The sequence below is a fragment of the Battus philenor genome, unplaced genomic scaffold (assembly GCF_028537555.1).
Source record: "Battus philenor isolate CCGP_79_NKW_IND1 unplaced genomic scaffold, ilBatPhil1.0.hap1 SCAF_14, whole genome shotgun sequence".
In the NCBI taxonomy this organism is placed as follows: domain Eukaryota; kingdom Metazoa; phylum Arthropoda; class Insecta; order Lepidoptera; family Papilionidae; genus Battus; species Battus philenor.
The window spans coordinates 7,853,791-7,881,603 of record NW_027181676.1 but is presented as its reverse complement, the minus strand read 5'-3'; the positions used below and the strand labels follow the sequence as shown (position 1 = coordinate 7,881,603).

Here is a 27,813-nt window from a genome sequence, read left to right as displayed (position 1 = left end):
TTTAAGGAAAAAAATTGATAACTTTATTATGTATAATGATTAACTTTATTATTTAAATCTTATATATAAGCGTGTATGCATCTATTTAATCTATTATTTTATAACACTACTGAAACCGCTGTACCGCGCCTTGGGTTCGCGCGGTGAGATGGCGCGTATCGGCCGCTCTGTTCCTTCAATCCGTCAGACGCTTATGGAGGCGGCGCCGTGCTTTCCTAGGGCACGGTACGGTAATTTCAGTGGCATCTTATATTATACTAGATGGAACAATCTGATCCTGTTTTGGTACGTGTGACTTAAAGGTACCTCGGAATAGCGATCGAAAATGCGGAGTAAACGTGACGACGTGACCTCATTAACCTCTCGTCAGATTTGACAAAATTTTAATGTATATAGTTAAGTTTAATATTATTATTTCAAGGGATAGAAATCCACTGCAGGTCTTTTGTGGAGACTTTTGGCTTAGACGCTAAGCTTGGCCAATAATCTTTTGATATTACGAAGAATCGTTACGTACAAAGCAACGCTTGTTTTCAGAAACCGCCAACTACAATTAGAATCTTCGATCGCAATGACTACTATAGTGTTCACGGGACGGACGCCACAACAGCTGCGAGGGAGGTTTTCTCCTCCATATCGAACATCAAAAAGATGGGCATTGAACCTGAGAAACTCGATTATCTCGTACTTTCCAAAGGAAACTTTGAAATACTGATAAGAAAACTTCTTCTGGTAACTATTTTCATTCATTGTTTTTAAATTTAGAACAATCGTGCTGATAAAAATAGCTTTCGTTATGTATCAGACAAAGTTTTAAAATTCACAAATCAAAATGAAAGTGAACACTCGTTAGAATAGAGCATCTATCGATAAAGGCACCTGCCGTTTGTAATCGATATAAAGAAAAAATGTAAGCAGATTAGCCAAGTTAAAAAAAACTTGTAACCAATTGTTTCAAACCATTCGTTTTTGTTGAATGAAAACATAGACACGCACAGTTCTCAACGTCTTATTTGGTGAACTAAATATTGGAGACAATTTCAAAAGAAGCTATAAGAAAAAAAATATCATTTTAAAATTATTATTTTTAATATTAAAAATATTCTAGCTTCACATTTTTCGAATGTGAAGCAATAAACGACAGTTTCAATTAATAAGAAAGAGATGGTTTCGTTGTGCCGTTTGGAATTAAGAAAAGTATTTAATTAAATGGGTAGTAAATGTTGGCAACAAAAAAAGCACACAAAGAAAAAATATATATGTGTTTAATTAACTAAGGGTAGTGGGCAGAAGGCCTGGCCTAATTTTGCACCGCAGTTCGGTACTCCCCTGATGGTGGTGGTAGGCAGCTGCACGATCTCCCAGGACTGGTCAGGCGGCCGCAAGTCGAGAGCAGGGAGCGCCGGTAGGTTGCAGTATGTGTCGGTTCCGGTGCACGGTGATATAATTTCAACGGTGTAGAACTTGCAGTGTAAAACTTGCAGTCTAAAACTTGCAATGTAAAACTTGCAGTCTAAAACTTGTAGTATAAACTTTGCAGTATCAAAGTCGCAGCGTAAAACTCGCACCTGTGAATAAATGTCACAGTTATGATATACATATATAAGTATATGTACAATTTGCTCCGCTGACAGTAAACCCGGAGATGGCTTGCGATGAAGTAAGGGCAGAAACCGAAAGCAGTTGATGTGATTGTTTACTGTCAGAACGGAGTTACAAAATGTAAAGCATGTAAAACAATAATAGGAGAGATAAACAATTAAACAAATTAAAAAGTAATAATGAATACATAATGATGGAACTATGGACACAGACAAAATGTTGAGCTCTAACTTATAGTTAAATGCTACTTAATAATGATGTCTTTATAATATTTGTTCAACACTTACCCCTTGGGGTGTGAGACGATGTAAAGGTTGTGGCGTGAGCTAAATGATGCCCGGAGAATGAATAGGACCAAGGCGTGAATTTATAACGTAAATTCTAATTGGCCCCGGCGCGTATGAAGACACATAGCTGGTGAACGCAACCGACACAAAGAGTGTGCGTCGGTGCGTGAGACGACACCTAGCTAGTGAACGCGACCGAGGCCTGGATCCTTCTCCTGGCAAATGTCAACTGCTGTCGCTGGTGCGCGGGCGCATAGGAATTTTTGTTATAAAAACAAAGATCCGTTAAACCAATAGCACGCTCCCACGACCCCACGCCACTTGAGATACAACGTTACCCGCTAAGGGTTGAACAATTTTTTGCTGTATTGCAATTTATGAGACGTTTCTCGTGATAATATTTTTTGGTTAAAATTTTAACTAAGATTTATGGGACGTTAATCTGCAACGTTACATTACCCCGCGCGTCACCGAAGGATTTTATTTCATTTAAAGGAAATAAAATCCGAACTTATTGATAACAATTTCATTTTTATCCTTTTAAACTCATTCTTTCATACTTCTCGCAAACAAACTAGCAATAGTAATCATTATAAGGATTACTAACGCGACCAAACAATTATGAAGGTTATAGATTCATTCTAATAACCCAAACGAAATATTACGCGGTTAATGGTAATGCTTTAGTTTATGTTGTGTCGCATTATGTTTGTTATTTATTCAAACCTATTATTTTTAAATCCTTTATGTGCCATGTTCCAACATTTTTACCGGCCATGTCTTCTAATACATACACTAAGGGAGAATTCTTTTTAATTATACGACATTTGATATATTTAGGGGCTAATTTCTTACTAAAATGTTTGTCCTTGTTACTTAAAACATATGCACGTTTCATAACAAAATCGCCTACATTAAATTCTATTGGCTTACGGCGAAGATTGTAATGGGATGCGTTTTTAGCGTGAGCCTGCCAAAGATTTGCTTGGACTTTATTAAATATGTCGTAAAGGTGACTTCGGTTATCAGCATAAACATCACGTGGAAGAAATAAGATCTCGTCGCTGAGATCGTTATCAATGTAATGTGAACCACAATTAACGATTTCTCTGCCATATACCAAGAAGGAAGGAGTATATCCAGTCGCCTCATTAACCGAACTATTAATGGCGAACTGTACCTTTGGAATAAATATATCCCAAGTTCTATGGTCATCTTTAACGTATGTGGATAGACAGGTAATAATAGTCCGGTTGTATCTTTCGACGGTGTTAATCTGTGGTGTATATTTTGGCGTGAAGAAAACATTCGGAACATTATACTGTTTGAATAAGGATTCAGTAAGTTTGCTAGTAAACTGGCTGCCGTTATCTAAAAAGATTGTTTGTGGTATTCCATGCACCAAAAATACAGCATCTTCTATAAATTTACAAACAGCACTGGCGGAAGCTGCTCGTAAGGGTGTAATTAAGCAATATTTTGTAAAACAACAAGTAACGACTAAGATGTAGGTATTCTGCTTACGAGTGACAGGCAAGGGACCCATGAGGTCGACTGAAATTACTTGAAAAGGGCGGCTGCAGTGTTTAGGACGCCCCATTTCACCTAGTACCTGATGGTTCTGAGCCTTATATGAGAGACATTTGGTACATGAAGTAACGAAATTCACTACGTCTTTATGCATACCGGGCCAAAAATAACGTAACGCAATACGACGATAAGTCTTGAAAATACCAAGATGTCCGGCCTGGGGTTCTGAATGATTTTCGTTAATAACCTTGTCACGTAGTTCAAGCGGAACCACCTCTTTCCATGCGAATTCAGAAGTCATATTATTTAAACCGAATCCGTTCTTGGTCAGTCTAAAAAGAGCATTGTTTTTTATAATGAAATTAGGGAAATTTTGGGGTTTGGACAGACAAGAATTATAGATGTTCTTATACCATGGGTCAGTGGTTGTTAAAAAATTATTTGCGGTATTAATCGCACTAATTGGAACAGCTCTTGAAAGGGCATCCGGGATGACATTGTCAGCGCCACGACGATGTTTCAATTCGAAATTGAACGTAGACAATCTAACACCCCAGCGAGCCAGTCTGCCAGTTGGGTTGTTTAAGGAGAGAAACCATTTTAAAGCACTGTGGTCTGTAAAGACAGTGAAGGGCTTCCCGTTTTCTAAATAACACCGCCAATGTTCCAAAGCTGTAACTACGGCTAAAGTTTCGCGCTCTGTAATGCTATAATTCTTTTCTGCTGCTGACAACGATTTGCTCATATAAGCAATTGGATGCTCCTTACCGCCTACGGTCTGGGTGAGCATAGCGCCCACACCATAGTTGCTGGCATCGGTGTGTACCTCGAAAGGCTTATCGTAGTCAGGGCAGGAAAGGACAGGAGCCGAAACTAAACATTCTTTAAGACGCTGGAATGCATCGTCGGCCTCTGGACTCCATGCAAATGGTGGTATTCCTTTTTTACTTGAGGTCAACCTATTAAGAGGGCCTGCAATGGTGCTAAAATTGGGGACAAAGCGCCGGTACCAGGTAGCGGTCCCAAGAAAACGCTTGACGTCCTTGCGACAAGTAGGTGTCGGATAGTTAAGGATAGCCTGTACTTTCTCTGGATCGGTACGAAGTCCATTACTGTCAACAACGTAACCCAGGTATTTTAACTGGCTACGAAAAAATTTACATTTTTCTAAATTAATAGTTAGATTGGCCTGTTTCAATTTTTCTAAAACACGCAGCAGCAAGGACACATGGGAACTAAAATCAGATGATACTACGACAATATCATCTAAATACGCGAAGACTTTGAGATCAAATTCTTTAAAAAGTAGGTCAACTAATCTCTGTTGCGTCGCAGGCGCGTTGGTTAACCCAAATGCAGTACGTTTAAACCTAAATGTGCCGCGTCCTGGAACGTAAAAAGCCGTTTTATCGCGATCGTTAGGATGTATTGGAATCTGCCAAAATGCCTTGGATAAATCTATGCTAGAGAGGTAGCGAGCGTCACGAAGGTTATCTAATATTTCCGATACATACGGCAAATTATATGCATCGCGTTTTGTTACCGCATTTAGTTTTCGACTATCGAGACAAAAACGAGGTTGGCCATTCTTCTTGGTAACAATTAACACAGGAGAGGACCATGCGCTCTCGCATGATTCAATTACGTCAAGATCTAACATCTCGTCTACCTGTTCGATTAAAATTCGCTGTTTCTCTGGGGACATCCGATAATAACGTTGTCGGATAGGCAAGGCGTCACCAGTATCAATTCGATGAGTGATCAATTTAGTTTTTCCTAAACCCTTGGATCCGGCAGAGATATCGCTAAATTGAGATATAATATTGTCTGCAAGAGATTTTTTAGAAGCACTTAGGTGATCATAGTCCTTTACGAAAGTGGACTGCTCTGAATTAACACTAGCGTTAGTAACTACGGCATTAGAAAAAGTAATGCAATTAATATTTTTAGGAAATATTTTAAATTTGTGCCAAAAGTCTATACCTAAAACAAGGTCAATATTAATGTCTGGAACAACAAAAGCTTTGATTACATGAATATTTTCGTCGAATTTAATCGGAAGATTTAGATAGCCTATACTACTCATAGATTGGCCTCCGGCAGCTGTAACAGTAATATTATGTCCATTTTGCAATTGTATGCCTTGTTGTTCTATGATGTTATGAGCATGATTGCCTACTATAGTAACCGCTGAGCCAGAGTCTAGAAGACCTAACATAGACAAATTTAAGATTTGTATAGGAGCGTAAGGTCGAGGGTCATTTACAGGTTTATTCTGCAGAATTGTGGCGAGTTTATATGATTTAAAGTAAAACTTTACAGTTTTTAACCAATTCTCCCAATCTTTATTATCAAATTTTAGAGTTGCCTTATTGGCATCACAATTCTGCAAGTCTACTAGTTTTTTGGAATCCCCGGTTTGCAGGAGGGACATTGCGGCGCTTTAACTCCCTCACGACCGCACACATAACAGATTATTTTGTCTCTACTCGCTGTGCATTGACTTAAGCTATGGTTGTTTTTTCGGCACCGGGGGCAAAACAGTGGTTTCGGAAAAGACACATGCATGGCATGAATATACTTATTATCATTTTTTGTATAATTATAATGATTATTAGGATAGATTTTATTTTTATTATAATTGTTGGTGTGAGAATATTTACTATAATTTTGGTTTGAACTATGAGCCTTCGACGATGATTGACCATTGTACGCAAATTCTGGTGCAATTGTGTCAATTGTACGTTTGGGAGGCTCACGAAAACTAGCTAGTCGTGTTTGAATACTCTCGTAATTCCGGCATAAAGATCTTAAAGTATCGACATCAGATATTACTGTGACCGAAGATAATGTACTAGCGTAACACGGTCTTATGTTATGGAGAAGGATCTCCATCTTTTCCTCATTTGATAAGGTTTTTGATAATCGCGAGAAAAGCCCCGTCATTATCGACAAATAAATAGTTATATTTTCCGATTCGCCTTGGGTTCTTGCGCGGATCTCTGACATTAAACGGTAATCATAATCCGGTTGATCGAAATCTGCTTTAAGACGCACAATTAACTCATCCCAATCGGAAAGCTCAGTCTGGTCCTGGAGACCACGATACCAGTGTAACGCGTCACCCGAAAAAATTTCAGTTGCAAACGAAAACAGTTGTGATGAAGAAATATTTCTACTTTTACTAAATTCGGTCAGACGTTGAATAAATGAACGCACGCAAGATTTACCGTCGAACTTAATTTTGGCGAGCTCACTAACAACGCCTCGATTGCAAATTACGTTTATGTTCATTGGTTGAGCTGCTGGTTGCTCAGGACTATCACTAGTAATGGGTGCTACTAATCTGTCTACAACAGGAGTATCTTTGATGGAATTAAAACGATCAAATAGCTCCCGGTACTCAGTTATGCAAGTTTGATATGTATCCTGCGTAGCATCATTAAATATTAAACGATTGAATCTATGGTATAAATGGTGCAAATAATTCTGCACACGGATAAATGCATTCCTATCTAACGGGGAATCAAGTTGGGCGCCAGTGTGCCGTTTGGAATTAAGAAAAGTATTTAATTAAATGGGTAGTAAATGTTGGCAACAAAAAAAGCACACAAAGAAAAAATATATATGTGTTTAATTAACTAAGGGTAGTGGGCAGAAGGCCTGGCCTAATTTTGCACCGCAGTTCGGTACTCCCCTGATGGTGGTGGTAGGCAGCTGCACGATCTCCCAGGACTGGTCAGGCGGCCGCAAGTCGAGAGCAGGGAGCGCCGGTAGGTTGCAGTATGTGTCGGTTCCGGTGCACGGTGATATAATTTCAACGGTGTAGAACTTGCAGTGTAAAACTTGCAGTCTAAAACTTGCAATGTAAAACTTGCAGTCTAAAACTTGTAGTATAAACTTTGCAGTATCAAAGTCGCAGCGTAAAACTCGCACCTGTGAATAAATGTCACAGTTATGATATACATATATAAGTATATGTACAATTTGCTCCGCTGACAGTAAACCCGGAGATGGCTTGCGATGAAGTAAGGGCAGAAACCGAAAGCAGTTGATGTGATTGTTTACTGTCAGAACGGAGTTACAAAATGTAAAGCATGTAAAACAATAATAGGAGAGATAAACAATTAAACAAATTAAAAAGTAATAATGAATACATAATGATGGAACTATGGACACAGACAAAATGTTGAGCTCTAACTTATAGTTAAATGCTACTTAATAATGATGTCTTTATAATATTTGTTCAACACTTACCCCTTGGGGTGTGAGACGATGTAAAGGTTGTGGCGTGAGCTAAATGATGCCCGGAGAATGAATAGGACCAAGGCGTGAATTTATAACGTAAATTCTAATTGGCCCCGGCGCGTATGAAGACACATAGCTGGTGAACGCAACCGACACAAAGAGTGTGCGTCGGTGCGTGAGACGACACCTAGCTAGTGAACGCGACCGAGGCCTGGATCCTTCTCCTGGCAAATGTCAACTGCTGTCGCTGGTGCGCGGGCGCATAGGAATTTTTGTTATAAAAACAAAGATCCGTTAAACCAATAGCACGCTCCCACGACCCCACGCCACTTGAGATACAACGTTACCCGCTAAGGGTTGAACAATTTTTTGCTGTATTGCAATTTATGAGACGTTTCTCGTGATAATATTTTTTGGTTAAAATTTTAACTAAGATTTATGGGACGTTAATCTGCAACGTTACATCGTCAAAAAATAATATCACTAGCAAAAGTTGTTGAGACCCAAAGGTTATCTCATTGATATCATGGCATTAAACATAACGTTTTGCATTAAACAAAAATAAAAGTGTTTTTTTTTGTTTTGGTTGTATTGAGTTTATTTTTATTGTAAAATATTGAACTATCTCCGAAACTGGCTTGAACCCTTGCCAGAGCAAATACAACGTATTTTTGTTGAAATTACAATGGCTTTATAAAATTCCTTTTCTTGTTGTCTTTTTACGGTTATTTATGACAGTTGGGTAAACGGTGACATCATGTGAGGTAAAATGCGATACACACAGAGATGCGATAGACACATATTTCTTCTTAATTCTTTAATGAGGAAATATAACTTGACATATATCTTACGTATATACGCGAGAATACTTTCACGATATGAATAGTTGACAGTTAGTCGCTGCCATCAATAATGTAATACAATGAATAGTGTAATACAATCTGAATCTAAAATCTTAATTCTAAACGTATCGTCGGTTGGGGAGTGCGGGTTAACAGTTTTGCAGTTACATAGACATGTCTTTTTAAAAGAAGTTTTAGTCATAACAGTCTATATGTCAAAATCTTATATGCATGTTAACATTTAAATTTAAAAATTACTATTAATGAAGGCTCTTAAATAAGATTTAAACGATTTTGTTAATATTTCTAGTTATGAGATATACATTACTGTAATTTCCAGGTAAAGCGCTATAGAGTAGAAATATATGTACCGGAAGGTTCTTCAAAGAATAGCGAGTGGCGATTAGAATACAAAGGCTCTCCTGGAAACCTTGCGCAATTAGAAGAAGTTCTAGGTGAAGGTTTAGGTGCATATAATGAAAACGCACCATGCTTAATGGCAGTCAATTTTAAAACGGATGCTGTGACAAAGGTGAGCTGTTTAGTTGTATTGTGTTTATGTAACTTAAACTTGACAACTTAACATAACTTGATCTTCGGAAAAGTGAATGGCAGCAACCGCAGCCCCATTCGCTGGTCTGATCAGGTCTGACCACGCTCGATACTTTAGTCGTAGAAGCAATACACACTAGCGAAGACCGGCGAAAATGGCGTAATTTAGTGGATGAATTTTCCATAAAGTGTAAAAGTGCGAGAACAGGGGTTCTCGTTAGGAAGGAATACGACGCAAGTAGTATAAACCACTTCTAGAATCGTGGTAGGTACTACTCTTTCATGGTTGCCGTAAGAGATGGGTTGTGCTAAAATTTTCACGGCGGGCAGCAGCATCTCCCGGACACATTTGTAATACTAAATACTGAACATGCCCAAGCCAACCATGCCAAGCGCCTATAATGGTTTAATAGATAGGTGGTTGAGTAAAAGTTAGTCGAACGTATAAGAAACATTGTATTCAATATTGCTAATAGGTTTGTTTCTTGATTCTCTTCTAGCCTGTTCCTACGCTTCCTTATTCTTTGCTTCTCTTGCTTTTCTTTGGCTTCTTTATTTTTTCGCTATGTGTATACATTTTGCGTAGTACAACTAGTGGGTAAGTGAATCTGCGTGTGGTAGGTACTGTCCGGGCGAGACATCACAAGGGATTAATGTTTGACGTACTATTGGTTGATTGGGCGATCCCCATAATGGTATGATCTGAGACGAGCCCTCAATAAACTTGGGCGGTTTTATTTATGTGGTCACTTTCACAGTATCCTTAAACAGTAGTATAGCAATCCAATCCCTACTTTCATTATCATTTGAAAACAACTTAGAAAAATCCTAATACAATACATACTAGGATTTTTTATTATTACATTTTCGGTTAGTAAACTTCTTAAAAAATTTACATACATATTACAAACAACAAGATTCTAATTTTATGAAGCCTGGAGAAAGGTGTAACAAGTTTTTTAGCATTTCATATTACACTCAATACTGAAATATCTTTTGCTTATACAAAATCCAGATGCAAAAATATCACATTAAAACGTCGATAAAAATAAGTAGTCTCTTTGTAACAATATAGTTCGATTAATGTTGCGTTATCTAAACTTGACCATGATGCTTTGTTTATATACTCTGCACAGAATAACCTTAACCAATTTAATTTTACTAATAACAACTTTTGAGATATTTATGCTGAACTATTTATAGTTATGAATATTTTTTTTATTTTAAATGCAAAATAACAATTTATTGCTGTAGAAGTTTAATTAAAATGTTTTCTTTAAGATATACTGACGTTCATTTTTTGCGATAAAGTGCGCGCTTCATCAGCGGATACATTACAGCAGGGATTGACATTTTTATTTTATGTATGGTAATGCTTCCGCATACTTGCGCTCTTGTGGGTAAGAACGAAATCTCGCGGAAATCCGTATCGGAACCTTGCGCATCTGAATATCGGCTTCTGTGCCGAGTGCGGAGAATGAAATGCCCCGAGTCCGTTACCCAAAAGCTACTTAAATATAGGCTCTTCTCAAAGTGCTACGTATCCGGCTTACCGCACTGACTCACTAGTACTACACTCCTCTCCACCCCTCCTATGTTCACTCGGCGCTGCTTCCTCAGCCCATCTATTTCACTCTGAAGTAAGTTCACGAGCCCACAAAGAGCAGCCATCTCAGGCCAACTCTACGTTTGGGGACGGCCATTTGATTTCTCTTAGCTTGACAGACTCATTACAGTACTTGTACATCCTCAACCAACTTTAAAAACCTGGCCATGAACAATACGTTACCAACAAGTCCTAAGTTTTTTGGGCCACATCCCCCGCAGACAATCAGATAACTTTCCATTCGTTGTAACAGTGAAGTCAAGTCAATAACTAAACTCTATTACTACAATTCTGTGGAAAGCAGAGCATAGGATAGAATGAAAAAAGATCGTTATCGATTCCGTCAAGGCGTTTCAAGAAGGACTACCCCTCGGAAGTCAACGGTTGGGAAGAAGAGGCATGGTCATGGATGACTAGGTAGATAATAAGCTATCCAAACTACTGTCTAAATTTAATGCGATGTAGCATTTAAGTTTTATTTTGTCGTTATTTTTCTTATTAATTAGAAAAACCAACTCTTTTTCCCCAGGGCCGTCTTCTCGGAGTCGCTTGCATAACTGCCGGTGACTATGAGTTCGCTGTTTCGGAATTCACCGACGACGACTTGCTTACTCAACTCGAAACCATCGCCGTGCAAATGGCGCCGACGGAATGTCTCGTTGTACAAGGCGAAAATGATAATGTGAGTAATGCAAATAATCGACCTTGGGAACAATTATTTCTTACTTTCACTACGCAATAACAACCTGAGAAATTTTAATAATATATATTATATTTAAAAGTAATAATTATATATTATATTAAAAAGTGAGGTAGCTCGTTAAAAGCCTTAAAAATTGAAAATAAAAAATTCTTGTCAAAGTTTCCTGCTTGCTTACATTAATACTTTATTATTTATTTAAAAGAGTAAACATGTTAAAAGCACATCCATTTGCTGGTATAATTAAGTAATTGAATTAGTTTTCAAGGCTAAGAACGACATCATTTCGTGCACCAAGAAAAGTGCTACTGTTGCCAGTTCATTGTAAATAACTTAGGTAAGTTATGATATTGGTCAATCATGTAAAGTATTCAGAATTTGTTTTATATGTCAGAAACAAGGGAATAAAATTCTGTTAGTTCCGGTTTTGTAAAGCATTATCTCTGTCTACCTAAGTAAAAAATCGAAACCAAATGATTGCTTTTGGTTCTAGTCTATTGCTCCGTGTGACAACTATTTAAATTTTTACAAACAAGAAAAAAATCCTTTTTCAGCAAAAGGCTCTCAAGAAAGTTATGGAGAGAACTAATATAAGAGTTACTTATTTGAAAAGAACCGATTTTTCCACCGAGGAACTGATACAAGATCTGAATAGATTGCTCAAATTCAAAGAGAGCCAGCAACAGGATGCTAACGCTTTCCCCGAGACAAGCAAAGCTACCGCAATGTGCAGTTTGGCTGCGGCGATCAGATACACGACGTTATTGAACGATAGCAGCAACTTTGGAAGGTAAGAAAAAACAAATAACACACTCTTCATTATAATTACAGCAATAGGTAAGAGTTTGTTGTGAGCACACACATTCAACTGGTTAAAGACAAGACTTTGTCTTTCTCACGTTCATAGATCTTCTAGTTCTATTACAAAGTATTAAAAAGAAAGTATCCTACAATCTAACATAAAAGAAATATTTATAGCACCAGCAAAAAGTATTCTAATTTATTTCTTTCCTCTGTTTTTTTTTTTAATTCTAGTATGACGTTGGCAGATATGCTATTTAACTGTGTTTCTGCTTTTATCATAAAATTCCTTAAATCCTTAAAATGATGGGATTTATCTAAAAAAAAAGATTAAAGCCCGTCTTAGGCAAGGTTGACGACTATATAGAAGATAAATATATCTGAGATTAGTATCATGCTGAAGTTTCTTCTCAATATTCTGGAGCTGGCAGTGGTCTGTGTATAAATACTTTTCTTAGTATAATTGTAGTAAGCAAAGCCAATACATAAAAATAAATATTTGTTTCAATGTTGCAAGGAGACCTTGGCTTGAGCTGATTAACATAACTTGGTAGAATATTAAGTACTCAGAGCTGAATGCCGTGACGTATTCCAATTGAAGGATTTGTTCCTAATATCCGATTTTTATAAATAGCTACGAAAAATCTCATTCAATATCACTCAATGCCTAAAGACGTAAGTCTACAATCTATATGATCAAGGTACACTCACAATCGTTCAACGAGCTATAGAAATGGCTATGCTCCGAATTTCTTTATGAGATCAAATAAGGAATGAGGAGTATGACGTAGATGAACAAAAGTAACAGATATAACTCAGCGGATTAAAAACTTAGAGCGGCAGCGGGTAAGCCACATGGCGCGCAGAGCACATGACTGCTGGGGTCTTGGTTTCAGAGATACCCCCTTTCAACCACTTATTGGAAATCTATGAGTGATGCATATGTCCAGCTGTTGACCATCTGCTGTAATTATGATATTAATACGAGTTATTGCAACTCTAATACTACCGCTGTGGTTTTCTACGGCGGAGTTATGTTAATGCCTTACAGAACGCATGTTAGACTGCGTTTTAAATACAAAAGCTTTACCCGTACCGTGTCCAGAAAAAAAAGTAAAATGAGATTTTTAAAGTGAATGCGGTGTAATAAATAATCTTTCGCATCGACTTAAGCATGTCGGATACATTGACCCTCATTATAATTAACTATCTAATAACCCGCGCTTTTCTAGGTATTTCATAAGTAAACAAATCCGATATGATTATCTCTATAGGCGGTTCTCGAATGAATTCACAATTACAACGTCATTTCCATGTTTTTGTTATGATAATTTCATTCGCTTAAGTGTATATGATGTTGTTAAGTTTGAAGATTGTCTTCATTTGCTGGTAAAGTTAAAAATAAATTATTCTTTTGTCTATTAACCAGCTGAATTGCGTAAAAACAAAGGAATTTACCACTTAGCAACCAATTTGTTGACTTTTATTAATATAATTCAGTTATAATTATCTAAAATAAATTAAGAGTAAAGAAGACTCCGACTATAGTCTATGATAACTAATAATATATAGTATTTTAGATAACATAACGAAATATCTTGAAACGCTCGATTACTACAACGAGTTTATTTTTATGTTAAGAACATTATAATTATAAATTTTGTATTAGATAAAATAATACATAATAATCATAAAGCTATGAAAATGTACGATCATTTTAAAATTTCGTCTTGGGCTACGATTCAACAGATTATTAATAGTTTAGTGTAATAGTATTATCATTCCAAATATCTTTTTTTTAAAATGTGACATACCAAGTAATGAAAAGGATAGAAATAAAGAAATGGCGAGGCTAGAAAAATTGAGATAAATAAGCGAAAAAAGGGCTGTGCGAAGAAAGGGATTGAAACACATGTTATATGTTACTTGAGTTTATACAGAAAACTAACTATTAAATTTTGAATAATAATATAAAGTATTAAAGAGAATTAAATTTTGAAAAATGGAAAAAATGTTTAAGTGAGTCATGAAAAGTTAAAGGGAATTTGGTTTAAGACATAACAACAAATAGGCTCTCTCGTACACACAGTGGTTTACCGATTTAAGGTTGCGATCTCCTGAGATCTCACCTTATAGATAATGCATATTGGCTAGATTTGCTAGCCTCCATAAATATTTTTGAATGTAGTAATGAAGAATTTTTATGATAGTCACAATGGGCTTGTCCCATGGATAAAAAATAATTTTTAAATATTTAATTACTAGTTGAGGTGATTTATAATTAAAGATCTAAAAATAAAATTTAATTGACACAGATTTATAAGTTAGAAATATTAATTTTATAGTGCATTAATATTAACGTGACAAACCGTGTGGTTACTTTCAGAAGTTTATCAGTGATTTCACAGAGAACGTAATAGAATAGCTAATATATGTCATATCACTAAATGCTCTCAGTTCCACTCACGTAATTGTAACATAAAATATACGTAGATATTAGAATTACTTCGCTTAAATTCAAACAGAACAGAACAAGAAAATTTAATATTTATTAGTTCCTAATTCCTCTTTTTTAAAAAGAATTAGGAACCAATTAATAACATATTTTATTTATATATGTAATGTAATTTCTGCCGAGGTAATTCAAGTGGCTGTTTTATCGCTTGAGATCTCTGATCTCTGCACCCTTTCCCTTTAAATGAATATAATACAAATGTATATGTACCACAGTTAATACGATACAATTTAATGTTAAAGGCTTAGAAAGCGCTTTTTAACAGTTTTTTAGTAATTATGTTTTGCTCAAAGTTATTTAAAAAGGTTCGAGTTTATAGCGAAATAAATTCAAACAAGGAAAAAACATCTACGTAAAATTCATAAACAACTTGTACTTGCTTTTGATACTACGATACAAATTTGAGATATTAATTTATTTATTTTTTTAGTGATTTTAATATTTTAAAGTAAATAGATCGATAACATTTAGCTTTTTCGTTTCAGATTTCACTTAAGCACCATACAAACAGATAGTTTTCTTCATTTGGACGCGGCGGCGCTTTCGGCGTTGAACGTGCTCCCAGAGTTGGGCGACACGACCCACGCACCGACCCGCAGTCTTTTCGGCCTCCTCGATAAATGTCGCACGCAACAGGGGAAACGGTATGCTTTGATTTTTTACGTTTGTAGAATAAAAAAACATGTATGATATTCAATGATTAATTTTTTTGATCACTTTTCATAGCATCACAAATACATAGCAATTTATTCCCAAGTTATATTCTTCCTTTAACAATCACTAAAATAGGATATTTAGTCATTTTTCCTTATGTTAATATTTGTGTATCTGCGTGATATACACATGTGCGTGTGTGTACATGTTGGCAAAAACCATTATGTTTTACTTAAACCCATTAATTTAATTGATTCCTCATAGCTGCTATGCACACAAGTATGCTTACATACATGATAGACATTTATTTTCACATTTCTTTGCTTGTCAATATTCTATTCTAAAATATGTAAATGTCATGATTACTGAGCCTTTTCACGTCACGTGGCAAATAAATATTAAATGGGCGTGTTCCAGCGACTTATTATTATGTAATCATTATTATTATTTCAGCCGAAAGAGTCCACTGCTGGGCTTTGGCTTCTCCTATAGATTTCCAGTTCTAACGGTTAAAAGCGGATTACATCCAACATCTTCCTTAAAAAGGTCATCAGTTTTTGTGGACGGACCTCCTATGCTGCGCTTGCCGGTTTGTGGTTCAGAACCTTAAGACCTCAGCGACCTTCCGCTCTACGCGCTATTTGACCTAGCCACTGCCGCTTCAACTTGCCAATCTGCTTGCTGCTTTGTGTCGGTTTTCACAATACCTTAAGGAAAAATATCATACACCAATTGATATCAATATCTAGGCCTTAAGACCTATACCCATATGCCCGAATACTTATTTCAATCTAATTTACATGTTTTGTATTAACAATTGCATCACTTGAAATATTTGTATTTAATCAAGGTTGCTGGCACAATGGTTACGGCAGCCTCTAAGAGATATAAATCTGATAAACGAGCGTCTCGACATAGTTGAAGTGTTTTTAAAAAACTCCCAGCTGCGGTTGCAATTGTACGATGATCACTTGCGACGAGTGCCCGACTTGCAAGCACTTGCGCGACGATTGACAAGGAAGAAGTCAAATTTACAAGATTGTTATAAGATTTACCAGGTAACTTACAATCAATTCTTATTTTTTTATGTACAAAAGCTTCCATGTAATTGGAAATCAGCTGGAAAAAAACTATTCTCAGCTCAAATAGGCTTTACTAAGCGAGCAATAGGAAACAAAGATGCTACGCGTTTGCCAACTGTATATTATACTGTCTGCATGTTTAAAAATATACAAATGCATATTAAAATATGATTGACCAATATTCGCTATATGCATGTTTCCCAAATGCCTGTTCTAACCACTTAATCAATATTTACTACAAGATTCGCCTGAATTGATAATTTGCAATTTGCAAGGAAGCAAAAACAAAAATCAGTACTTAATGTACGTTATAATATAGACTACAAGAGATAGAAATCATAACATGCTCACTTCATTTATTTTACATCGTCATGAAAGCAACAATTTAACTCCTTTGTCTTAGTTACAAACACATAGATTCTTAACATTTTTATTTATGAAAGAGATTTCCACTTATGTACTAACTCATCACGATATTTCAGAATAGTAAAGCTCATAGTCCTAAAACTTGATAGCAATATTCCTTTCTCCAAATAAAGGTAAGCAATGGTTGGTATTTACAAAATTCCACCCGCAAGAGGATTGAGGGGGCGTTCATTAACTTCGCAAAGCGGATGGAGATCAATTAGTTCTTTATAAAATGCTTACCAAAGTGTTATAATTGTGGTAGACTATCCATTATTTACAAATACTGGGAGTGCTGGTCCCTTCCGCTCCGAAAATTCAGTTCCAGTGAAGCTGTACAAGGTCCTGGGCTAATAACATCAATATTAACTGAAATAATAAACAGTAATGCCCCTTTGTATATGTAGCGAGCTTAAACAGAAGCTACATCCCTCTAAATATTGCTAAGGGAGACTTTTTAACTGCCTATATGCTTATATAATGTAAATGCAATTTAAAACTTACAGGCAATAGACAGACTGCCATCACTTCTGCAATGTTTGGCGCGAGCAGAAAACTCCACGGTGCACGCATGTCTTGCAGAACCAATTTCGGAACTTCACGGAGACCTCGATAAGTTTCAGCAGATGATTGAAACTACAGTTGACATGGAAGCCGTAAAAATTGGTATGCCAATTACATATTGTACTTCCAAGACTTTGTTAATAATTAAAATACACAATCAATCTCATTGATTAGTAACATGGGGACAAGTTCGTACTCAGTATCTGTGGTTATCACTATATGGACGCATATTCTCTTTCTATCATGTTAATTGGTCTTGTTTACCCTGTGACCTTATGTTTTTGGATAGGTTTATATTCAATGTGGAATTTGCTGTGTGTTACCATTTTCTTGGTGTTTCTCAGAGAATACTAATAATTTTTTTTAATGTAAATACATCTTTATATTTCCTTAAAATTGTTGACGCTGATTAACCCAAAAATTGATTCGTCATTCCCTTTCACTTTCTTAATAAAGTGCAGTTGAATGAGGAGTACATTAACTCAAGTAATTATACGATAGTAGTTCTTGTGCGTTATTAATGGATGAGTAGTATAAGACAACAAAAATGGTTTAACACTATAACAATAATCACAACTACAAATTTTATTGTTCAGCTTTTGATTGAGAGTTCAATCTCAAAAATTTATCTTGTCGTACAAGAAGTAATGATTGATTACTTTTGAAAAAATATTTATTAAATAAATATTCACTAGAAATTAATTTTCTTTTTATATATTTTTGTTGAAGATGAAGCGACTGTTTGTTAAAATCGTCGTTAGGAATTTTAGATAAAAAAAGTAATTGATTGTGCATTTCTTTAAAATTTTAGGAGAATTCTTAGTAAAGCCATCATTCGATGACCAGTTACAAAGTCTACGGGATGAGTTAGAAAAGATCCAGTCCATGGCAACAAAAGAATTGAATGTAGTTACCAAAAATTTGAACCTTGAAGCCGGGAAAAGTATTAAATTGGAGAGTAACCCGCAGAATGGATTTTACTTTAGGTGGGTATAAAATTTATATTTCTTTTCAGCCGATAGACGCCCACTGCAACCCTCAGGCTTCTCTCAAAAATATCGCCACACTGACCGGTCTTGCGCTGCCCACATCTGAAGATTTCCCGCGATTTAAACTATGTCGTCGGTTCACCTAGTATGAGGCCTCTCCAGACCGCGTCCATATTCCCTCGTGGTCGCCACACGAGAACCTCGATCCGATCAGAAATGAGGAGATCCGCAGATGAATTGGTCGTCTAAAGTGGCACTGGGCGAGGCACATCGCTTGTGACACTGGGGGCCGAGCTAATAGGTTTTCGAATGGCTACCACGAGCCAGGGGACTCTGCTAGTGTAGGCCTCCCAATAGGTGAACCGACGACGTAGTTAAAGCCGCGGAAAGTCGCTGGATGTTGTCGGTGCAAGAATGGTCATCGTGGCAATTCTTGGAGGAGGCATATGCCTTGTAGAGGGTGTCTATCGGTTCAAAAGAAAGAAGATACGGCATTTCTAGTACGCAGTGCATTAACAACATTCCATGCCTTTCTATTCCCCTTCCTACTTATATGCAGCTTTATTTCATAGCCTTAGATACTTTTAGATACTTAACTAAATGCAAACAATTTTCAAAAGTCAATTTTTATTATAATAAGTAGTACCCACCAAACATTAATGCTGTATATACACATTGCTTGTGAGAGGCAAGCTCCATCTCCAATTCTCTTTTTAGCCCACATTTTTTTACATATTTAAACATGTATTAGCATAAGTATTTTAATTGTACTGGTTTATGTACTTATTTTGTATTAGTTTATTTTATACTTAAGTACAGTACCCGGCGATAAATATTGCACATCGACCTTTGGAAAGAGACAATCAGCTAATTTCAGCTTCGTAGAGCGTTATCTCTGTCGCACAAATTACAAACAGTCCGTTATCTATTAGGAGCTGTTAAAACAAGTATCTTTTGTTTCTTTTAATAATTATTTTTATTCTTTGTATAAAATACACCAATTTTTCTATAAGTGGTGGCTTTAGGATGGGGTAAAATAAAATAAAAAAAAAACATGTTTACATTATGTTATGTCTTTATTATTTAGAAAAATTACAACTGTACATAATAAACACAACATCTGTTGTTAAAATGAGACGTTACTTCCATTTCACTGTGCTCTAAGAGAGGTCAATATCACTATCACTACACTTGTAGAAAAATTGGTGTATTTTATACAAAGAATAAAAATAATTATCAAAAGTCCATATATTAGTTGAGAACAAATGAACAAAACTTAGTGAGTATATTTTTACCCACCTTCGTTAATAAATAAATGGTGATTGTTAACTTTGTGTATCATCATCATTTCAACCATAGCACATCACTTCCCCACAAAATCTATATGTAAAAATCTATTGTTTTTTAGTACATTAACATGTTTATTAAAAATATGTAATATATGTTAATTATTTTCAGAATAACAAACAAAGAAGAACAACTTATTCGTGGTAATAAAAAATACACAATAATTGATACAGTGAAAGGAGGTGTACGATTTAAAACAAGCACTTTGGAAAGCATCACCGATGACTACCTACAAACAAAGAAATCATATGAGAATGAACAAAACAAGGTTGTCACGGAAATAATAAACATTGCAAGTAAGCATAAAAATAAACCATTTTTGACTTCATGCTCAAGGTGCTTAACCTAAACTGCTAAACCTTGGCTTGGACCGTTATAAAAGTGACTGTATAAAAGTTTTAAAGGGGTGACTGGTATAGCTCATTTTTAAGAAAACATTTTTTAATTTTTACACTTATTCTCAATAATCCTGTATAAGATGATCAGTTTGAAATATGTTCTATTAATTTATTTTCCTGTTAGAATGCGACAGCCTAATAAATTAAACCATAATTAATTTTAATGGCTGTTATTAAATTAATTTTCAAAGTGCGTTTTTATACTATAAGTACATTGTTTAATATTTCTGAAACCATTAATTTTTGGACAGGGTATACCATACATTAACTGACAGTGAATGAGCTATACATTCACCTCTATGTGTGTAAATCTTAATAAGCAGTCATCAGATTGGTAGGCTATTAAGTTTTCTTACAGAGCTATAGAAAGACAGGGCGTAACAACTTCTTAAAAGGAGACCTATGCTTGGGCTATCATTCAAATAGCGAGGAGGGTCACCGAAGTAGCTTGAAGAATTGTTCATCTAAAGAGGCAGTAAGCGGGGTACATCGATCATGCAACCAGAGGCCTTCGATCCTCATAAGGATGAAAGCAGCGTGGATATAACATAGTAAAGGTCGCGGGAAGTTTCTAAATGCGTGCAGCGCCAAGCCCGGTCATTGTGACGATGTTTGGGGGGCGGCATTGTAGCCTGCGTCTACTGACTGAAAAGAAGAAGATAAATTAACAAAACGGCGTAGAACTTTTAAATTTTTTTTTATTATTTACATATCTGTCGTTTGCGATAAGAGCGCACTTTGTATTATATATTTTGCCTATTTCTTATGATTTCTTTTTATTTCCTGTTGTGATGAAGGCTTAAGTAAATAAATAATATAACTTTGTTTCAGCTGGCTATTCCGAATGTTTATTCGGCCTTTCCCACATACTATCGCGTCTGGACGTGTTAGTATCATTCGCCGTCGCCGCCTCAACAGCACCGTACCCGTACTGTCGGCCTATTATCACGGAATCTTTGGACGAGTTCATTTTAAAAGATGTCAGACATCCTTGTTTGGAAGTTCAGGAAGGAGTATCTTATATACCGAACGACGTTGAATTTAAACGCGGTAAGTTATTTAACAGATGGTTGCTGGGACGTAAGGTTCCAAGTGGAGAGTATGAACCGGAGATCTCAGCGTAGAACATCCACCCACAAAATGGACAGATTATCTTGTTAAGGTCTTCAAAAGACACCGGATGCCGGCTACTTTCATATATATATTTCATATGATAGTCCAGAAATATATGAAGAAAGGTCCAGCAGTAAATGGTCAGTGACTCAAATGATGATGAAATTATAATAATGATTTTAGATTATTCAAAACACCCCAGTGAATACTTAAAAAATAAATAAATTAAAGGTCACTAGGTCTCCATTTTAGTGGGAATAGACTATTTAAAAAACTTTCTTTACAGTAATTAAGCCCGTCTTGGACATTTAATTTTTTCTCCAGATTGTGATCTGGGTTTGGTTGCTATTTGTAGTCTATACATTTATAGTGTATTTACAAAGCACGGTGAAAACTGGCTACTCAAATTCATTTGTAATGAACTGAATCAGATTTTTAATAAAATTCTGCAAAACATTACTGGACTACCAAATTCAAAATTCATATTAAAAGTAAAGTGTTGGAACAGGCATATTATTTGAAAGGCAAATATTTAAATGAGGATAATCCCTGAGAATGATGTTGCCTAATTTGTTTGTATTTAAGCTATATCTGATATCTCTGATCTGTGTATGTGTATAAATCAGTATTGTTGAACTTTTTTAAAAGATGTGAAAATTTTTCCTGTTTCTTCTCCACAACTGTAAACCTTGCGAAGCAGAGAAGAGTCAAATATGAAATAGATTTAAAAAAAAGTTGTCGATCGATAGAAATCTTGTTAAAAGTTCCATGTTGAATAAATTAACTCCATCTTTTATCTTATTTTTTTTTTGTCTGGGAATCTCCATGTATCTGTGGTTGGTTGCAAAGGCCTTTGAGAGGAGATTTTATTGGATAGATATTCAGCATTCGGTTTCGATTGTGCTGGCACTCTTTGCTAAAGAACTCTGTTGTGGCTGAGACATTGGACCGTATAAATTTAGAAAAAAAACTTTTTTTCTTAAATAACATTATGTGTGATTCCATACCTAAAAAGAAAGACAACGACGACGAAGATACTTGTTGTGCAAGGTATAGTGATTAGATCAATATCCAGAATTAGCCTAGTTGATAGATGAGGTGAAGGCTCTTATGAAATCGCCACTTAATTTTTGATTGTGTAGTGCCTCGGCGAACGAGAGTATGATACAGAAGAGCCAGTTTAATAAATACAATCTGATGCTGCAGGTTCGTGCGTGATGCATATTGTGACTGGCGCGAACATGGGTGGTAAGTCTACATGGATGCGATCGTGCGGCGTGGCTGCTGTAATGGCACACGCGGGCTGCCCGGTGCCTGCCACAGAAGCCCGATTACCACGCCTGCGTGCAGTACGTGCGCGTATTGGAGCGTCCGACCGCGAACAATGCGCCCAGAGCACATTCATGCTGGAAATGTTGGAAAGCGCTGCTATATTGCGGGTAGTTATAAACATTGTACAGTGCTTAAGAATCATTTATTCACGTTATTTGTATAGACGTAGTATTATTTTTTGGCTTTTACATCTTTCGCTGGCTGGTCCACGCCCGCTTTACGAACTTAATGAAACACAAACAAAAGATCAGAAAAACGTTAGTACTCCTAGTATCGTAAATGGCAGATAGTGTACAATGTTACCAAAATTTTTAAGGCATTTTGTTATACAATCACTTGCTCATTTTGGGGACCTAATGAATATAAATTAACAATATCTTTATTCAGTAGATATTTACTTGCACTCAAAATGTTGGATTATTCTAAAATTATAACTAGTAATCTATTACTGGCTTGAAATATTGATCTGCTGAGAAGAGCCAACCAGAAACTTACCAGTTGCTCTTTTGTAAATGAAATTCTACAAATTATAAGGCATAAATTAAAATGTCAGCCATAAAAAGAGTCAACAAACCCAGTTCCACGCATTTCGACTAACCAAAAACTATTGAATGCTATAATAAGTTTCATTTAATAACCATCTTGTGAAACTTTATTGTATATATGTACATGTACTTAAACACCCCTCAACACCCCTTGCGGGTTATATTTCTTGGAATTCGAGAATTTTTGCTGACATCCACTTGGTGAAGGTAATATTCCTACCAAATTTCATATTTCTAAACCTTATAGTACCAGAGATTTTGTGATGAGTGAGTTTTTTGTTTTATGAAATGGATTTTCATAAAACAAAAAAGTATTACAATTTTGTATACACAATATATAAACCGCATTAACACGACAAAAAAGAAATCAGAAAATAAATAGACACCCTTCATATAAATAGAATCCTAGTGTTAAAGGCACTGGATGCAAGCTGCTTCCATCCAGTCTTGAAATCTTAGAGCTAAAATGATGTTGATGATAGCTATTCCTTGCATTGATCGTCTATCTGTTAAAAAGATAAAAAATGCAAATAAAAAGTATATTAGTAAAGATACGAGTCTTTGTATTTGCTTGTATAACGCCAGCTTTATAATACTTCCATAGTTAGAATTGTCAGAGACCGTATAGGCGATAGGCTTGTGTAATATAGCACTTTTTTTCAAATACATTATTTTAAATTTATTCATTAATATAATTTTTTCTTAAAATATTTACTTAAGCAATTTTAAAACTGAAAAATTGTAGAATTGAAATAAATGAGTCTCTACTTCTGCATGAATATAGTTATCCGCTCCACCTATTTGTATCAAAAGATTTTTAAAAAGTTCTTGCCACATTAAACAAATACTTCAATTGTCTATAAATACACATCAGTACATCTCATCTCTGATATATAACAAGTCATGACTGCAGATCGATTTGAATATACCAAAATACATATCTTTCTAAAACTTATTTGATCTTAAAAAATTACAATTTTTATTTCAGACGGCAACTCCAGACTCACTTGTACTAATTGACGAATTAGGTCGAGGCACTTCCACCTACGAAGGATGTGGAATCGCTTGGGCTATTGCCGAGTATGTACTATTTAATAAACTCAATTTTTTAGCAACTGTAATTCGTAAATAATATGGTATCACTCTAGGTTGATCATCGCTATAGTCTGTTTTCTTAGGCAACAGTGTGACCTTTCTTGACATACTGTAGTTCTGGATGTAATATTATTGTATTATCTGTATAGGGTTAGTACCAAAAAATGTGCAACTCATCGTATTAAATAATCCAAGTTAAGGATGCGTATACATGATGGCCAAATGTATATATCTGTTATTCGCACGATACAGACATGGTCTCGTGCTCTAATGATGTTTAGCTTCTTTCTAACTGGTTTAGATTTAAATTATTAATGTAAGATGTTGTGAAGATCACTCCAAAGAAAAGTGCCTAGAAAACTATGACTGATTTTCATTAGTAAAGTAGAAATCTCAAAAACTGGCAGTAAATCAGAACTCTGAATTGTAATGGAAAAAAGTTTCATTTTTACTTACGTATTATGTGAACCCTATATTATTATAAAAAAGTTATATTTAAAAGCATCTTCACATATATTTGCTCCTCTTAACAAATATTTTCTATATAAAATAATTGTTTAAAACATGTATCATCTGATATAGTGTCACTGAAGCATTATGTGTAACAAAACTTTAATTTTTCTAATCTGTTAACCACTTAAAAACTCTATATAACATCTCGAGTGAAATACATATTATTGATATTGATATTTAGGTTATCTTTTTGGTTAAATAAAGAAAAAAATTAGTTAAATGCATAATGTAAATCGTGTAAAGTTAATATAGATATCTATTTTTTTAATTAATTATAATTTTTAAAATGATTACATAGTTAAAAGTTTTAAAGTTTTAAAATTATGTTTTGTTTTATTCATCTACAGGAAACTAGCGGTAGAATCGAAATGTTTCTGTTTATTCGCAACCCACTACCATGAACTGACTCGGCTTCCAAGTTTACACCCGGGACTTATTGTAAATTCGCACGCGGAGGCATCAGTGGTAGATGACCAGTTGGTTTTACTTCATAAAATTGCTCCTGGACCGGCCACTCATTCCTTGGGACTGCACGTCGCCAAATTGGCTGACCTCCCGGATTCTATAATAAAGGTTAGTTGAATTATTTTAGCATAAAATATGTCCGAGTTTATTATTGCCTATAATAAGTAGTAAGTCAATAAATTATTACCATTATCACCATTTCAGCCGTAGGACGTCCACTGCCGGACAAAGACCTCCTTCATACATTTATAACAAAACCAGCCTCCTATCAGCTTCTACAACATGGTTGTACTTGTCTGTGGTCTCCATTCCAGAACCTTGAAGCCCCAGCGGATATATGTCTACCATAATAATTTTATACATATTTAAAAGTTAAAAATGTTTAGAATATACTTCATGAAGTGAAATTTGTACAAAGAACTTAAGAGCCTTTAATTTGAATGTAGGATACATGGAAATAATTTTTAGGCTATGGAAATTAACGTATACTTTTTTATTTATGGAAAAAAATAACAATCGTATTTTGATTTTTAGTATGCAGAAGAAAAACAAGCTCAACTTGAAACTAATTTATTTGAAATTGAGTCTATGAAGTCCAATGACACCACAGATGCACAAGAGATAATTTTAGACTTCTTACGCAAATGCAAACGAATTCAGGAGACAATAGATTCAAATGAAGAAATGATGAAACAAATAAATAAACTGAAAGAAGAATTATTACAACAGAATAGTGCTTACATTCAGACACTTAAATTTTTATACTAAATAAATCATTCCAATTAGTTGCATTTTAATTCATATACAATAGAAAAAATATATTGATCAACAATGATACAATACAACAATAATATGGATACTCCCATTATAAGCAAATTGGTTATCAAGTTGAAAAGCATTTTTTATTATAAACGGTCAAGTGTCACTAATGTCATGAAGTTTATTAAAGTAAAAATATTTTTTTTTATTTGCTTTGAAACCGTAAAAGAATTTTACTGAATATGTACTGCTTACTTTTTGATAAATTATTTTATAGTTCAAACTGTCATATATTCAGCTTTTATACTACAAGTACAATGTAAGGTTTTAACATTTCTTTAAAATCTTAGGGTGTTCTAGCAATGGATTAGAGCATATATTAGCACCTTGGGCGCTATGTGGAACTTTTTTTACGTACACGTTATCTATATATCAATAATACAAAAATGAAAGCCCTGGCCTTCCGCATTTTTCGGTTGTAAATTTTCTGAGAATCGGTGATTTAACAAAAATTTTATGAGACTTTAATTTTAGGCTATTTCATTTAATTTCGTTTATATTTATAAGTTAGGAGGCAACTAATCAATTAAACCATTTATATTTTTTTTGTATTTTCATTTACATTGACTATATCATGGCACTTGAAAAGACTAAATAGTAAAAAAAATAATTATAAGCAACTGAACTTGGAACAAAACTTAGTGACAATCATGAAACAACTTTCACAAAAGATAACTACACAAATAGAACATTTTATTTGGAAAGCTTTTCCGTCGATGGATTTTCCTTGTCGACCGTATTTCTTGTAACGGTCAGAATGAGCGTTCTGTCAGTCCATCTCTCATATTCGGGACCAGGTAATGTTTAACACTGACCGAGCTAGATGTAGTAGCAGTCACTGATGTGTGCTTGGATCTTTCGAGCATACCTGCAATAACTTGTTCTGGAAACTCTGTGATTGTTAGTTACTTTTTATAGGTTGTACCGGGTCAATAAAAAAATATTTAAAAATGAGAGTGTAGTGGAAGAAGAAAAATGTATATACCTTTTCTGTGACTTCTGTGTTAGGTTCCTTCAATTTACCACAATATACCATCAAGTTCCATGTATATCCCTCCTCAGTACACACTGAACACTTCCATATTCGGCCCTTTTGTTGGGAATATGTTGGCGGGAAATAGTCTAGGGTCTGTCACGCCAAGCGACCAATGACTCCGGCACAAACTTTTTCTCCTGGTGTGTAGACATTTTGAGTTTTTATAAACATATTGAGTACGTCTTTTATTTTTACAGTCTGTCATTAGCATCAGCAGTTTAGTTGTTGGCGAAATGTACAAATTTCAGAATCAGGCATAACAATACGAGCAGGGGTGGCCAAGCTCTGATAGTTCGAGCCATTGTTCGAAGTTTGAAATTTTTCGCGAGCCGCAATTTAATAGGCCTTTAAATGACGCACACAAAATTTTATTTTGCAAAAAATTATATTTATTGAAATGATATGACAAAAGTACAAAATATGTGTATTGGAGTTAGACATAATGCCACTCGTCTATGACAGCACTCCTAATAATACTTAAGATGCCCGTAAATTAATAACGATCGATGTTTGGATTTCGCTAACTTTATGGTGGAATAATAATTGTTCACACTAATAATTTATTTCGATTACCTAGGAACTAACGTAAGTTATATAAATTTAAGTATAATCAAGTAGAGAAAATAATCGAGTTTGTGGTTTCTCCAGTAAACTTTGATATTTGGTAATTTCACCAAACCCATCCAATTAAAGCCTTAATTTTCAACATATCGTCTGCTTATTGGAGTCCATAGGTAGTTTTTTGATCCAGCAGAAGAATCTGACGATAAGAC

General features: G+C 35.2%; 1 protein-coding gene across 1 annotated transcript; it reads left to right on the top strand.

Moving 5' to 3' along the window:
- Window positions 1-540: 540 nt before the first annotated feature.
- On the top strand, window positions 541-25,962 carry spel1 (DNA mismatch repair protein spel1). Its single transcript, XM_068777853.1, has 14 exons — window positions 541-732; window positions 8,850-9,041; window positions 11,197-11,349; window positions 11,922-12,157; window positions 15,169-15,327; window positions 16,188-16,395; window positions 17,331-17,490; window positions 18,200-18,374; window positions 19,836-20,020; window positions 20,954-21,172; window positions 22,442-22,674; window positions 24,101-24,192; window positions 25,068-25,293; window positions 25,720-25,962. The coding sequence occupies exons 1-14, from the start codon at window positions 652-654 to the stop codon at window positions 25,951-25,953; spliced, it is 2,553 nt and encodes an 850-aa protein (XP_068633954.1). The 5' UTR covers window positions 541-651; the 3' UTR covers window positions 25,954-25,962.
- The last annotated feature ends 1,851 nt before the right edge of the window (window positions 25,963-27,813 follow it).

Coding starts and splice junctions, on each gene's coding strand:
- spel1 (XM_068777853.1), top strand. CDS start 652: ATGGGCATTGAACCTGAGAAACTCGATTATCTCGTACTTTCCAAAGGA. Junction 18,375..19,835: donor CAGAATGGATTTTACTTTAG/GTGGGTATAAAA, acceptor AATTATTTTCAG/AATAACAAACAAAGAAGAAC. Junction 21,173..22,441: donor CGACGTTGAATTTAAACGCG/GTAAGTTATTTA, acceptor CTGATGCTGCAG/GTTCGTGCGTGATGCATATT.